At 36.0% G+C, this 17,117-nt stretch overlaps 1 protein-coding gene across 1 annotated transcript; it reads right to left on the bottom strand.

Moving 5' to 3' along the window:
* Window positions 1-1,309: 1,309 nt before the first annotated feature.
* On the bottom strand, window positions 1,310-16,308 carry LOC137391998 (E3 ubiquitin-protein ligase arih1-like). Its single transcript, XM_068078579.1, has 12 exons — window positions 15,991-16,308; window positions 15,138-15,288; window positions 14,143-14,270; window positions 12,402-12,550; window positions 11,662-11,728; window positions 11,465-11,571; window positions 9,059-9,173; window positions 8,560-8,690; window positions 5,891-6,032; window positions 5,611-5,787; window positions 5,358-5,470; window positions 1,310-1,920 (listed from the first exon to the last, which is right to left on the bottom strand). The coding sequence occupies exons 1-12, from the start codon at window positions 16,192-16,194 to the stop codon at window positions 1,833-1,835; spliced, it is 1,572 nt and encodes a 523-aa protein (XP_067934680.1). The 5' UTR covers window positions 16,195-16,308; the 3' UTR covers window positions 1,310-1,832.
* Window positions 16,309-17,117: the final 809 nt, after the last annotated feature.

Here is a 17,117-nt window from a genome sequence, read left to right on the forward strand (position 1 = left end):
ATCAACCTTGATTCAAATTTGGGCGTTGAAGGACTCAAAACCTTTTTATATCTCTGGAAAGGCCAATACTTAATCTGAAGTGGGACTAGTGGTAACACCATCTATAATTGACCTGATTACCTAGTCAGCAGAGGGACTAGATTTGCAACAAAGTATATTGTTTCTGTTTTATCAGTTGACAACATTGTCTTTGTCTGACCAGCCACATGCAATTTGTGGTTTCTTGCACTTTCAAAACCTTGTTTGTAGTGTTCAATAAAGCAACCTTTTTATATGTTGGAGTTATCTTCTTGTTATAGCCGTGTAACCTTGTTTGATACCTACAATGATACCTACATGTATATCTCAGACAAAAAAGCATTTTTCCTGGTTTTGGCCTTCGAGTGAGACTCAAATAAACTAAACACTAAGATTTCTATATACATGTATATATAGAGCAGAGATGTACACACATATAGTATATACATGTACATATATATATATATATATATATATATATATATATATAGTGCACCAAGTATTCAGTTCTAGTCTATCTGACATTCATGTGTCCAGTTATCCGTTGAGAAAAATCCACTTTGCACTGGATTTGAACTCAGAACCTCCAGGTTTTCAGACAGGCAAGTCTATAAACGAAGTCCAGCGACTACATACATTGCTTTACAATGGAATAATTGTAGTCATACTTATTACAACTGCCAATCTTTACTGTCAATTGGTTAAAATAGCAGCTTCACGCTTCAGCTAACACGCTTGAAGATAGTGATTGCAAAGAGAGAGCATGATGCTGGCTCTAAGTTTTAATAACGGCTCTTATTATAGTAAAGAGTTAGACTAGCTTAAGTTACTCAAACTCATTGGGGAAACGAACTTAGTCAATTAAAAATAACATTCACCTAGTTTATATGTGTGTGCAGTTCGTATCTCTGTATATATATCTACACAGTTAATATTACTTAGCTAACTAGTTTGTGAATATAAATGAAGTTTCTGCCAATTAGAATACTTATCGTTACCAGTTTGACCAATGAACACACACGTATCTGTAGTGAGAGCCTATAGATACCTTTAGCAATGCTCACATGTGGTTTATGTTAAGCAATAAATGCTGGAGCCAATACTTTAGAATATTAAGACGATTTTTTAAAAACAGTTTGAAATAACTATCTAGTACTTGTAGGACCAATATTTTTCTCTCAACATTCAGGAAGAGAATATTTCATGTCTACACAATAATTCGGAAACGCACAAAAACGGCCTCAAGCCTTCAGCGGGTCCAATAAGTTATGAAGGAAAGACTGGTCCTCAGACGGTTACTCGATTGTTTTATTTGTGCAAAAAGTATGGATCTAATGCTAGAGAAATTGTCTTCTCCTGCACCATCACCCAAACATTTGAAATTAGAAATCTTCCGGTAAAAGAAAGCACAGATTTATTGAATGAGTGAAAAGACAACTCCGGGCAAACTGTCACTAATTAACGTAGAATAAAATCTAAAACCTTATTTGCAAAAGAGCGCTATAAACATATCATGAGATGGCCAGGCCGACTAACCCAATAAACAAATTAAATTATAACATGACAAATAGAGAGAAAAAACTCAAAGTCAACTCAGTGTTTGTCTCCTTAACCTTGGAGCTCCTTCTACGTTCCCTCATTCTATAGTAATTAGAGTCGAGATTGACTTTATATATCTCTTCTTGCTGCCCGTGTTCAGTCTTACAGCAAAAGTTGAACTGTGTGAGGTTTGCCCTCGTTTCCAACACTGACACAAGCAAGAAGATTCAATGTAATGCAAAATTTGTTAGCTCAGTCGAAGAGTTGTTTTCTCTTCACAAACCAGATTGGTATTCCCATAGTTCTTTTTCATATCCTTCATGAACATGCCCTAGCAATACCGTGCGTCTGCTTTCACAGTACCTAAAATATCCACATGGTATTGGATAATTTGAGCCAGTCTATCCACGTTAGTTAGCATCGCGTGTCAAAGGGTGATATGAGACACAGAGATGAGACAGATTCAACTGCTGACATCAAATTTAACATATAAAATCAAAAAACAAAAAGGGAGTGCTCAATGAGTGCAAATGCTGGGCAGATTTTAGAGTAGGTCAAGGTCAAATATAAGCCTCAGCTGATCGGAGAAAGATCTATCTAGTTGTCTATCCTAAAACAAAGAGCTTAGCATTTTAGAGTTCTTAAAGAATAGAGAAAGCATAATATTATTATGCTTTATTAGTTATCTTGAGGTGTTGACTGATGTTCTAAAAAAAGAATCAAGGAGATTGACCAACTAGAAGCTTAGATATAGCCAGCCAAACACAGGTCTACCTAATAAAGAATCAGAGGAAAACCCTTCGAAAATCCCGAAAACTGTGACGTATAAAATCGACTTAATGTTCATGTGCCGGAGTTGTGCACCCTTACCGCCGTTACGTATAATGATTGTTTTGGCTACGAGATGTGAAAAGCTACTCGCGATAATAAATAATTTACAGACTAGCTCTGGTTTCTCAGGAAAATCAAGCAAACATTATGTGGTAAAGGCATTTGCCCACAACCCCTCGACGTGATTTGTCAAAACAGAAGAGCATATTTTGACTATTGTGCTTCAAATTTTAACTCGATCTCCACGGATATGCTCCGAAGATCCTTTGTTCAACGAACGGCGCGTGTATAGTCTATATGCGACATCCGCGATTGCAAGTCGTTTCGAATAAGAAATGAGAATGTGAATTTTTGTTCATTCATCATTTTTCTATTGTGTATCTACCGCAGCATTTAGTTGATTTTCATGATTATCGTCACTATTAACATACTGTAAGTTCACTACAGCCATAATCTTAAAAAGAATAACTTGACCGTGCTGTTCTTGCTGTAAAAAAAGAAAACGATAACTTTTGATTTGATTTTTCTATTGATCTATTATTTTATCTATGATTATTTTTTATGATTAATATTATAATCATAATGCATATTATACAAAATAATAATATAACTGCATATAGAATAAATGATGTAACTAATATAATTTGTAGAAATTGATAGCAGAATGTTGCGAAATAATAGATGCGTGTAATTATTTTATTCTAAAACTAATCTACACGTCAGAGGGACTGGTTCGGAATTCTGAGAGCAATGATTGTTAGGCCCAATTTGATTGTTCTATACTTCCAAGGATTAAACCAATTAAAACGCCGTGATTGTTATAAGAGAGCGCATTAGTTGGCTTAATTGACCAATGGCACACGAGTCGATTTCATACGTCATATAATGATGACTACCAAAAAACTTATGTTTTTTGGTAGACCTGTGTTTGGCTGGCTATATCTCAGCTTCTGGTTGGTCAATCTCCTTGATTCTTTTTTTAGAACATCAGTCAACACCTCAAGATAAATAATAAAGCATAAAAATATTATGCTTTCTCTATTCTTTAAAGAATAGAGAAAGCATAATATTATTATGCTTTATTAGTTATCTTGAGGTGTTGACTGATGTTCTGAAAAAAGAATCAAGGAGATTGACCCACTAGAAACTGAGATATAGCCAGCCAAACACAGGTCTACCTAATAAAGAATCAGAGGAAAACCCTTCGAAAATCCCGAAAACTGTGACGTATAAAATCGACTTAATGTTCATGTGCCGGAGTTGTGCACCCTTACCGCCGTTACGTATGATTGTTTTGGCTACGAGATGTGAAAAGCTACTCGCGATAGTAAATAATTTACAGACTAGCTCTGGTTTCTCAGGAAAATCAAGCAAACATTGTGTGGTAAAGGCATTTGCCCACAACCCCTCGCCGTGATTTGTCAAAACAGAAGAGCATATTTTGACTATTGTGCTTCAAATTTTAACTCGATCTCCACGGATATGCTCCGAAGATCCTCTGTTCAACGAACGGCGCGTGTATAGTCTATATGCGACATCCGCGATTGCAAGTCGTTTAGAATAAAAAATGAGGATGTGAATTTTTGTTCATTCATCATTTTTCTATTGTGTATCTACTGCAGCATTTAGTTGATTTTCATGATTATCGTCACTATTAACAGACTGTAAGTTCACTACAGCCATAATCTTAAAAAGAATAACTTGACCGTGCTGTTCTTGCTGTAAAAAAAGAAAACGATAACTTTTGATTTGATTTTTCTATTGATCTATTATCTTATCTATGATTATTTTTTATGATTAATATTACAATCATAATGCATATTATACAAAATAATAATATAACTGCGTATAGAATAAATGATGTAACTAATATAATTTGTAGAAAGTGATAGCAGAATGTTGCGAACTAATAGATGCGTGTAATTATTTTATTCTAAAACTAATCTACACGTCAGAGGGACTGGTTCTGAATTCTTAGAGCAATGATTGTTAGGCCCAATTTGATTGTTCTATACTTCCAGGGATTAAACCAATTAAAACGCCGTGATTGTTATAGGAGAGCGCATTAGTTGGCTTAATTGACCAATGGCACACAAGTCGATTTCATACGTCATATATTGATGACTACCAAAAAACTTATGTTTTTTTGGTAGACCTGTGTTTGGCTGGCTATATCTCAGCTTCTGGTTGGTCAATCTCCTTGATTCTTTTTTAGAACATCAGTCAACACCTCAAGATAAATAATAAAGCATAAAAATATTATGCTTTCTCTATTCTTTAAGTTCAAAGAAATGTGATGATACTGTACTTGGCAGAGAGAGGAGAGAGAGAGGAGAGAGAGGAAAGAGAGAGGAAAGAGAGAGGAGAGAGAGAGGAGAGAGAGAGAATAGTCAATGAATCAGAATAAAGCAAGCTGAACAAATAATAACAAATAATAATAACAATATATATATATAACAAATAATAACATGCACAAAAACTGAGCAGATCAAATGGAGGGTTTTATTTGGTTTTGGGTGGTTTTAAAAAGCCTTCAAGTACCGTAACGTATCCGGAATTTTGTGTTCTGCCCTTTTATTTACTGAGTTTACAGTTTTAAAATGAATTATAATTAATAATCAAAAAAAAGGTAAAACTTGGTGCAAATGTTTCTCTTATATCTTTCCGCTCCCGATTACATGAACAATGATACTGTGCTTGTTTAATGCTTGAAATAAGATGGTTTTTCAACACTTAAAGTTGTGTGTGTAAAAACGAAGCAAAAAAAGGAAAAATATAACAAACCAAATCAATTATAGACAATTATAGACACATGCAATGCGATAAATCTCGTTTCTTAACTCTTTATACTTCCAACAGCAAACAGCTGTGCAGACTTCTGAAGCAGTGCAAAACTCAGAGAGACAAGACCGATGTACATAGACCGGGCATTATTAAATGTTTGACGCAACAAAAAGGCGAGTGCTAACCTGAACTTATCCTGGACCTTCTGTTTAATGTCAACAAGCATGTCAGAAGTTATGTCCCTCTCGAGGTACTCTGAGAGCTGTTCCGTTGCCTGCTCCAAGTCCCTCTGATTATCCTGTAACATGGTCGGCAGCGTATCTTATGTCATCACAAGAATAGAGTGCATAGCGAACTGATGGAACATATTTGAGGTCAATCAAACAAAAGAATTGTAAAACGGAGTCAGCTCTGACAATGTCAGTTGGACTCACCAACCTCAAATATAATGGACTGATTGTTTTTCTTGAGATAGAAGGCAAAGACATAAGTAAACATGAGAGTCTGTCTGCACAGGCAGAGAATGTCTACAGCTTTCTTGAGGAACTGAACTTCTATCCACGACATATTATGTCGCTGCATCTCCTCCATCTTTTCCTTCACTTTCGCGTATAGCTGTAACATTACGAGTTTTTATGACACTCAGTTGCAATGAATGAGCCTTTACAATGTCTGACAGCGGCATAAGGTCCATGCATATCATTTAACTGCTACAAACCTTGTTCTCAAACTTGAGGCTTTGCATATGGTTCATGTAGCGGTTGCAGTAATGAAGGTAACGCTGTAGAGCGGCACGGGAAACTTCTTGCGCAGTGCGCGCTTTCACGGCGGCATCTTCATCAAACCTATTACAGTTGTACCTGCAATGGACACACATGGTCTACAGACATACAGTGAACCAACTCAGCAAGAAGGCAGCAGAGAAGGTATGTGAGAAGACCGGAGTTTGCTCCAACCATTACCCATAGACGAGCCATCTTCAAATATCCTCATCCATGAGACTAGAAGGATTTTGCAATAAACAAGTTCAAACCGAAGGCAGTCATAACGGCGAGCAATAATTTTAATTCTAAAGGAGACAATTTTTATAATTTTCAGGCTGGGAATCACTGCCTAATTGACCAAAAGGCAGCAGTATAAAAGAGCCTGCATCTAGCAATAACTATAAGTTCTCTAGCTGAAGAAATGAAGAGAATAGACAGCGTGTCATCACGATTCAAACCTTTACATTGACTTGATAACAGCTTATTTTAATTCTAATTTCATCTCATTTGCGATTTGAAATAATTTGGGTGAATTAAAAACCGTTAAAAGGAAACACACAAAAACAAGAAACATTGCAAACTGAATAACAGTAGAAAAGGAGGAAAATAAGAATAAAACATAAACAAGAAAAAATATAGAGTAAGTAAATTTAAACTGTAAGTCAGTGTAAGTGAGGGTAAGAATACAGTGGATGGCGCTACAACGTAAGTAATCCGTTTTAGGAAAGTTTCCATTAATTATAGGCAATATAAAATAAATATTTGTTTATTTATAGGGATTTTATGTTATAGAGTAACGTGTATACAGTAAAACACATGTATATTGCATAATTCATTCTAAGATTTTCCCAAACTCACCCTTTGGTCCTTCAAAAAAGAAAAAAACTAGGCAGCTTTATAATTTAATGACTAGTATTATTGATTTATATTGACAACTTTTCTCCTTTGTCTTATCACATTCATTCGGTTTATGGGCCATGACTACGATAGTTTTACAATAAGTTAAGGAGAGCGCACAACTTCAACATCATTCACATCAATCTTTTCATTTTTTTCTATAAATCAAGGTCCATTCTGCCAAGAAAAATAAAAAATATTTTGTATAAAAAAAAGTTTTGCTATACATATTAAGAGTGATGTCTGTCTGTTCATTGCCAGGGTTCAAGGTTGCGATACAAGATAGCTTTCGACAAAAATACAACTTGTGACATTCGGGTTGCTATACGACACTCTAACACCTGCACCAATCGACCGCCTTAAGTATGTTTGAAGAATTGCGCAACCACTTGTTTTTTGTGTTTCATCGACACGCCTGACGATCCTCTCGCAGCGAACTCAACTGCCAGGGCCACCCAGGGTACTCGTATATATAATAGAGATAATCCTATATGTTGTTTTTCTTTAAATTGCGGCAAAAAATTGATATTTTTAAAGCTAACTACGTTATTCTCATCATGCAAATCGAATTATGAGAATTTGAACTTGCACTGACTTGACACTTTCTGCTATATGAAAATTGTTACGTATTACGGAGCAAAAACTTTTACCTTATTTGGAATTTGCATTATCGGAGCATCTAGTGTATTTCTATCACCCACTCTACCAAGAAATCTGTACATTACTGAGTCTAACGTATGTTTCCTGACTCCAAGATAAATTAACAATTTGATAATCAAGTGTTTACATATCACTTTAGTGTTTTTGTTAAGACTAAAATGCATTTGTTTTAATCCAAATATGAAATTACTAGACAATTTATCATTTGTGTTTAGCTATGCGACAAGTTAACAAAGTATAGTGAATTCTAGAGAATTATTTGTTCCTAAACCCGATAGCCTCTATATACATAAAGTAAATCTGAGAATGGACGAACTTCGTACGCTAAGGGTTGACTGTATATCTAATAATTATTAAGAAGTGATTGCGACTAGACAGTAGTCAGTAGTACCAAGAGATGCAATACCATGTCTCACAACTCACTGGTAATGGTATACAAAGATTCTGGTAAACTGTCGATAGCAATAAAATGCTGTATCTTTTGTATGATATTCATCATCAATGATGCACATGATGCAAACTAAATAGCTGAATATGATAGCAAACAGAAAAGCTACCAAGACAGAAAGGTAAAGGGCAATAAAAGAGGGGGGTAATAATAGGGGAGGGTAATAAGAGGGGAGGGGGCAATCAGAGGGGAGGGGGATAATACGAGGGGAAGGGCAATAAGAGGGGGGTGATTATAGGAGAGGGGGCAATTAGAGGGGAGGGGGCAATAAGAGGGGAGGAGGGCAATAAGAGGGGAGGGGGATAATAAGAGGGAAAGGGGCAATAAGAGGAGGGGGTGATTATAGGAGAGGAGACAATTAAAGGAGAGGGAGGCAATAAGAGGGGAGGTGTGCAATAAAAGGGGAGGTGTGCAATAAAAGGGGAGGTGTGCAATAAAAGGGGAGGGGGCAATAAGAGGGGAGGGGGCAATAAGAGGGGAGGGGGCAATAAGAGGGGGGGGGCAATAAGAGGGGAGAGGCAATGAGAGGAGGGGGGCAATGAAGGAGTAGGAAGAGGCTAGACAGCAACTCTAACTTGAGATTAGAGGAGAGAAAGCAATGCTAATATGATATCTTACCAAGAAGAACCATGTGGATCCCATGGTCCCAGACAAACCCAACAAAAGTCTGTTTTACAGCTTTGGTTTCTGCAGACCATGTGATTACAACCTCCATCTTTCTCTATTGTCACTTGACATTTGGGACATTCCTAAAGCAGAGAAAAGTAAGTATGTGTAAAAGAATGACAGGTGTTGCAGGTGACCCAACAACTACTGTCAGTAAGAGAATGACAGGTGTTGCAGGTGATCCAACAACTACAGTAAAGGAACTAGCCAAGCAGAAAATAGAAAACCTCTGGAAACGTGAGAGGATAAGTGGTGGCATACAACAATACGGTCAAACCTAGAAAAGAAAAACTCCAGAAACTGCACCATAAGAAGAAAAATCTCTGGAGTGCAACTGGAGAAACCAAAGATAGTAAATGGTTACTCCCCTGCTAATCAAGAGTGCTAACCGGGGTATTAGTTCTGAAAACTTTGAACAGCGAACACTGAGAGAAATCATAGAAATACGAACCTTTGTGTTTGCTGCTATCCAATTAGAGGTTTCACTGTCGTCATCACATTTTTTCACCCACTTTTTAAGCCAATAACATTTGACAGGATCATGCCACACCTCTCCACACCGAAAACTAAAAAGATCATCTATTGAATACTGAGGAACAGTACTCATCGGTATAACTATACTAGTACTCATCTGTATAACTATACTAGTACTCATCAGAATAACTATACTAGTACTCATCGGTATAACTATGCTAGTACTCATAGGTATAACTATACTAGTACTCATCTGTATAACTATACTAGTACTCATCAGTATAACTATACTAGTACTCATCTGTATAACTATACTAGTACTCATCGGTATAACTATACTAGTACTCATCGGTATAACTATACTAGTACTCATCTGTATAACTATACTAGTACTCATCGGTATAACTATACTAGTACTCATCGGTATAACTATACTAGTACTCATCGGTATAACTATACTAGTACTCATCGGTATAACTATACTAGTACTCATCGGTATAACTATACTAGTACTCATCGGTATAACTATACCAGTACTCATCGGTATAACTATACTAGTACTCATCAGTATAACTATACTAGTACTCATCGGTATAACTATATTAGTACTCATCGGTATAACTATACTAGTAGTCATCGGTATAACTATACTAGTACTCATCGATATAACTATACTCATCGGTATAACTATACTAGTACTCATCGGTATAACTATACTAGTACTCATAGGTATAACTATATTAGTACTCATCGGTATAACTATACTAGTACTCATCGGTATAACTATACTAGTACTCATCGGTATAACTATACTAGTACTCATCGGTATAACTATACTAGTACTCATCGGTATAACTATACTAGTACTCATCGGTATAACTATACCAGTACTCATCGGTATAACTATACTAGTACTCATCAGTATAACTATACTAGTACTCATCGGTATAACTATATTAGTACTCATCGGTATAACTATACTAGTAGTCATCGGTATAACTATACTAGTACTCATCGATATAACTATACTCATCGGTATAACTATACTAGTACTCATCGGTATAACTATACTAGTACTCATAGGTATAACTATATTAGTACTCATCGGTATAACTATACTAGTACTCATCGGTATAACTATACTAGTACTCATCGGTATATCTATACTAGTACTCAACGGTATAACTATATTAGTACTCATCGGTATAACTATACTAGTAGTCATCGGTATAACTATACTAGTACTCATCGGTATAACTATATTAGTACTCATCGGTATAACTATACTAGTAGTCATCGGTATAACTATACTAGTACTCATCGATATAACTATACTCATACTCATCGGTATAACTATACTAGTACTCATCGGTATAACTATACTAGTACTCATAGGTATAACTATATTAGTACTCATCGGTATAACTATACTAGTACTCATCGGTATAACTATACTAGTACTCATCGGTATATCTATACTAGTACTCAACGGTATAACTATATTAGTACTCATCGGTATAACTATACTAGTAGTCATCGGTATAACTATACTAGTACTCATCGGTATATCTATACTAGTACTCAACGGTATAACTATATTAGTACTCATCGGTATAACTATACTAGTACTCATCGGTATAACTATACTAGTACTCATCAATATAACTATACTAGTACTCATCGGTATAACTATACTAGTACTCATCGGTATAACTATACTAGTACTCATCGGTATAACTATACTAGTACTCACCGGTATAACTATACTAGTACTCATAGGTATAACTATACTAGTACTCATCGGTATAACTATACTAGTACTCATCGGTATAACTATACTAGTACTCATAGGTATAACTATACTAGTACTCATCGGTATAACTATACTAGTACTCATCGATATAACTATACTCATACTCATCGGTATAACTATACTAGTACTCATCGGTATAACTATACTAGTACTCATAGGTATAACTATACTAGTACTCATCGGTATAACTATACTAGTACTCATCGGTATAACTATACTAGTACTCATCGGTATATCTATACTAGTACTCAACGGTATAACTATATTAGTACTCATCGGTATAACTATACTAGTAGTCATCGGTATAACTATACTAGTACTCATCGGTATAACTATACTAGTACTCATAGGTATAACTATACTAGTAGTCATCGGTATAACTATACTAGTACTCATCGGTATAACTATACTAGTACTCATAGGTATAACTATACTAGTAGTCATCGGTATAACTATACTAGTACTCATCCGTATAACTATACTAGTACCCACCGATAGATATAATAAACCTTTATTATATCTATTTATTTATATCAATGTACTCACGACAATAACTAGACAAGAACTCACCAGAACCTGTGGCCACAAGAGCAAGTGACAGGCTTGCAGTCTACATAAGTCACTTTAACGGCGCAGCCGCAATCAGCAGCTGGGCACCAGCGGAGTAGTCTGTTGCACTATAATAGACAGTGATAGAAACATAAGTTTAAACTAACATAATGGTTGCAGCAAATACGGGAGGTGATAACTCTGAAGCACTAGCATACCTCCACAAAGCTGTTGGTGATCAGGTGTTGATATTTGAGTCTTACTGTTGGCTCTCTGACGAGGCGCCTGCAAGCACATAAGTCTAAATTAAAACAATAGACAACTCTTAAACGCGACGTGTGCTCTGATACTAATTTTAAAATAGCTCAGCCAGTTGAACTCCAAACAGCAGCAGATATTTGATTTACAATGATTTACTACATACAGTAGTTGCATAGCAACCGATCGCTAATGATTGTCGCTGCGTCGTATTTCACTTCTAGAGAAACTTGAAAACGGTTCTAACCTAATATACGAATAACATGAGACAGAAATGAATGTAAGACAAAGATATTTCCATCGGTTGGTGACAGGAAAATTTCCATTCATACTCTATTGCCAATGAAAACCGACGCTAAAAAAAGAATCTGATTGCTGGCTAACTTTTGCAAGGCTTTAGAACTCAAGAACAAGGGCTATATTAGTATAATATTCTTATAAACTTTGGTCGAGCACCGTTCAAGGTCAGTTTAAGGCCAGTAGCAGCTTGGCCAGCATCTCAGGTAAGAGTTTTGTTTAATAGTCAATTAATTGATCAGATCTATCCACAGCATAAACCGAAGTTGTCAGTACAAAATAACAGACATCTGTTTCAAGGCAACTTGTTTCAAGGCAACTTAATCACGGATGCCGTGAAACAAGAGGCTACAATTAAACTAAAAGCTAGCCTTCTGTGAGACAGACGACAGCGGTGACTTACATCACTGTGACATCATCGACTAAAATGTGGCAGGCGTGGGCGGGGCAAGATATGGTCTGACCCATACCCTCATGAAGTATTTTGGTAGATAAATAGTCATTCCAGCATTGCTCACAGAAAAGATGGCCGCACTCGAGACCCGTCATGTTCTACAAGAGTAAATGGCCTACTAAGGCATTTGACATTTGAGCTTGTGGTGCACACACGTGCGTCACCTGATCAGCTCTGTGACAGTCACAGACTTTAATAGTAACAGGGAAGATAACTCAGCATTAAGAGTAATTTCCTCGTGAAACAATTATTAACCATCTAGCGCGCTTGATCGGGTCAATACTGAATACTGAGTCTAGCGGGCTACCTAATCCACTTACTGCTCTGCGCAGCACATCGTTATCGTGGCATTTGCTTTTGCACAAATATTTTAAAAAAGAATTTTGTTCAAGATAGCCTGATATTTGTCAGAAAGACTAATATAATTGAGTGGGTGTTGTCTTTCTTTTAGTTTTAGCTACACTCAAAATATAAACACAGCCCAGTTTTTTACTTTTGCGTGAGATACGGATATATAAAGTTTCATATAGTCAGTCGTTAATTAAAATGCTATCATTACTTTAACAGCCCCTCCTATAAAAGGTCGACTTAAGGATGCAAAGTTGTGACTTGCTTTACAATTCACAACGAAGTGGTTATTACCACACACGCTGTTAATACACCCATGTCACACCTCCTTTAAGCTGCCAGTAAAAATGAGAATGCAATTTGACTTGACACAAAAAAGCCTGAATTACCACAAGAACTCAGGGACACTTATGGATACAGGGTGCTCTTTGTAGGAGCAACAGAGCCATGCAAATAATCTGATGCAACACCATCATCATTTTAAAGACGGTTAAAGGGCATTTGAAGACTAAGAAGGCCCATCTTACGACTTTCGCCGAAATGTTACAAATGTCTTAGTGTAAAAACAGTTGTCACAAAAACTAAAATAAATAGTTTTATATTATTGCAATTAATTTCAGACTTTGCAAAAATTAACTCATCAGTTTGGCTTAGCGTCAGGAGTGGCCGATTAGAATCAAGCGATTTAAATCATCCCAAAAAATCATGTTTGATGATTTTTTTATTTTTCCATGTCAAAAATGGGACTTATAGAAGGTCTACTGTGAATATGAACTGCACAACTTGGTCAAAATTGAAATAAAACAACTTTTAATAAATTGAAGTGATGCAAAGCTGTTTAGTTATGTTGCTAATGTTTTTGTGTCGCAAACTTCAACAAAATAAAATAATACTATGTTAGTGGTTATGAAAAAAAGCTGGTAAGTGATGTTTTCAAAAATCCAATTTAAATCAAAAAGATCTGATTTAAATCACAAAAATCCAGATTTTTTTTAAAAATCATGATTTTTTCCAACCTTGCTTAGCAACATTAAAAGATATCAGGTAGTGTACTTGATGGGAGCAGCTGTCTGTGTGACTAAGCATTAGGAACACAACTCTAACATGCTTAGTATTCTGAAGCAAGAGCAAACAACTTCCGATGAGTGTGCCTGTCCAGCCAGTTTGGCCAGCGTTAGTCATGACTAATCAACTTGAAATTCACTCTTCTGATCGAATGAAAAGCTGATCGATGAAAAAACTTTGAACGCCACACAAACAGTGTATCATCCCGAAATCGTACAGCGTTACGATCTTGTGCGACCGAAAGCTAGTCATCAATGATACGCTAGAATGTCCCTACCTGTGCAGGCATGCCTGAGAAGCAAATTTCGCAGTCAAAATTCTTAGCCACTGCTGCCGATCTAGTGCGACAGCTCTTGGTGCTGCTGCTTGGGGTCGTCGAAGTTACGGCATTGCGACTAGTAGATGCTGCAATATTTCATATTTTCAGTTTATGTGAATCTCTAGTCGGCATGTAGAGATGTATCAACACTATGTATCTATGTGATTCATATGAAACTGTATCTATGTGATTCATATTACACTGTATTTTGTGTCTTCCTTTTGAGCTGAGTGAGCAAAAAAAAAATAAAATTGTTTCCTTAAAACGCAAGCAAAAAACTACAGAGCAAACATTTCAGATAACTTCATTTGAAAATCGGCGATGTTATCTAGTAGTTATTGCAAGCAAAAGCCATGAAAAACATGGCTTTGAGTTTTTAAAAATAGGGAAGCTCTCATTAAACTTACAGCCATGACAATTTAAAATACAATTCAAAAAAACAAATGCCGAGAAAATATATCTAGAATAATTCTGAGTTCATTCAAATTTTGAGCAGTCGCAAGCTCTACAACTCTATCTGTGGTCTCTACCTGCGGCCACCATCTGTGCGAGCTCCATTTTCTGTATCGCTAAGGCTACACCTCCATTTGCTCATCTTTAATATGTCAGCAATAAATATGAGCCACATAAATAACATATTTCTATTGATGAATATTTTATTTAATTTTTACATATAATTTTATAAATAGTTTAATATGTATTTGTTTAATGTTACATGTAATTGCCTGAAGTATTTGTTATCAAGTTCTTGTGTTGCGGAACGAATTGAATAAAACACAGTGCATGTTCATAAGAACAGTTGCTACCACACACCACAGTTTTGAGATAGGAAGTAAATAATGAAACAGAATAATCTTATATACCAAGGTTTGGCTGTATACAGGATTTTTACGCAAGCTCACAAGTCTTACAGCTAATGGAACTAACATTAAGGTAGAGTAATTGTGACTCACCAACACTTGACGAGGCCCTCGACAAGCCTGGATTCACTATATGTGCCTCATCAAAAAGTCTTGCTTGGTCTCCATCGTAATATCTTTCTATGAGTTTTTCCTTGTCCCAACGAAAATGATTCAATAAAATTCTTGTAATGGTTGCTGGCAACTAAAACACGTATTAAACATTTACGTATGTCATCAAGCAAGTTATATAGCAAGCTATATTATAGCGCTCTTCAAATTATCAGAAAAAGCTAAAACAGGTACATTTTGATGGCAATATCTGTTGAACTGCGGCACTCACCCACTATCATACATTCATGCACTGGCTAATGGTTGGCCAGCCTTATGACCTTCGGCACATGCCACCATACTACCTTCTGTTTCTTATTCTAATGCATTCTCAATGTATTCCCTAGCATAAGATCTAAATAACAGCGCATCAAAAAACAAAATGAGGTCAGAAGCTTTTAGTTTACTAATGTCTTTTCACATAGCATATGCATCTAAGTTTAAATAGTCGCACAAATTATTCCATTATTTAAATTTTACATACTAGAATTAAGATATTCACTTGCTGATCTTTTCTTAAATGGCTAGATTGATTGTTAGTCCATCTGCTTTCCTTTTTTCCAGAGAATTCAAGGAACCTTACCTCTAACTAACAATATAACTAGTTTTGTAGCTTATGAGCTGATCTAAGCCAAACTACGCAAACAAAAACCTAATATAAGCAAACCAGATTACCAAAACCAATATGGCCTTCTCTAGCCGTACCACTAAGAATAGATTGGCGTTAGCTAATATTCTCAAGATACCTTGCGTTGGCAAATAAAAAAAGGAACTAGAACTACATGCCGAACCGTACCTCGACTATTGTATTAACCTCTTTTATACAATCTATCATATGTTGAACGATTTGATCGGGAGCCAACACCATATGTGGAAATGTCTCATCTTGGGCCTCAAAAGTCGTGCTGCTAACTTCGGGTTCCATAACCATATGATCATCTCCGTCTTCGCTCATCTCCTCTTCTGATTCATCAAAATTCATGTCCTCTTCGCTATCCATCGCAATGCTGAAGCAATAGCCAGAATATAATGCAAGAAAAACGAGTAGGAGAAGAAGGCGAAAACAGCTCTCCTTTGTACGTTTAGTCTCTTAGGTGCGCTACACCAACGGAACTTGACGAAATCACTGTAATGAAATGGCCTCGTTGCGAAAATTGATGACATCATGGTATATATAGAAATCAAAAGCTATCGTTCGCCGTAGTTGGAGTAATCTTTTCTTGAGTAAACAACTCACAAACATTACCCGTGAACCGTTTCAAGTCGTTCACGGCATCGTATAGTTTAGTTAAAAAGTATATGTAACAATAATTTCTTATTGATTGACCATTTTACTATATTTTAATGCATAAATTTTTGCAATTTTTATGAACTAACAGAGATGGATAAAAAATCTGAGAAGTGATGGCCTTACTAGCCAGTGCATAAAGCATGACAGATGGTTCCTAGGGATCGGTTCATGCCATAGTATAGAGCATACCTATTGTCACAACACACTTTAGTGAATTCTCATGTTCACGTTGGTTTATATAACTATTAGTTAATCAAAAATTAAATTGTTCGTATAATTTTGCTAAAAAGTATTTTTATGGTTGTGCGGATTTCTAGGCACAAAACACACAATATATTGGTCTGTAAATATAATACCATTTGGCAACCAGAGAAATGTAACAAAACCATTTATTTAGGAATTTTACCTAGTAAGTTTCATTCATTTCCTTAATAATTGTAATTCACAAGTCTATGCATGTGCACGATGTGCTCTATCGCTATAGAATATTTTGAGAACTGGTTATTTTTGATCAAGTAAGCTTGAGTTCTCTGCTAAAAGCTTGTGGGAACGCACTTACAGACATTCAAATGAAAACATTTGCCTTTCTCCTCTGAGAAGCACATAAGATGTTTGCTTCAAGCCTATGAAAT

This window comes from Watersipora subatra, chromosome 3, assembly GCF_963576615.1.
Source record: "Watersipora subatra chromosome 3, tzWatSuba1.1, whole genome shotgun sequence".
NCBI lineage: Eukaryota > Metazoa > Bryozoa > Gymnolaemata > Cheilostomatida > Watersiporidae > Watersipora > Watersipora subatra.

What these genes read in the sequence shown, in the direction of transcription:
- LOC137391998 (XM_068078579.1), bottom strand. Translation starts at nt 16,194, where the DNA reads ATGGATAGCGAAGAGGACATGAATTTTGATGAATCAGAAGAGGAGATG. An exon ending in TCTTGTGGCCACAGGTTCTG is followed by an intron (nt 9,174 to 11,464) that starts GTGAGTTCTTGT and finishes TGATCTTTTTAG; the next exon opens with TTTTCGGTGTGGAGAGGTGT. An exon ending in GGATAGCAGCAAACACAAAG is followed by an intron (nt 8,691 to 9,058) that starts GTTCGTATTTCT and finishes TCTCTGCTTTAG; the next exon opens with GAATGTCCCAAATGTCAAGT.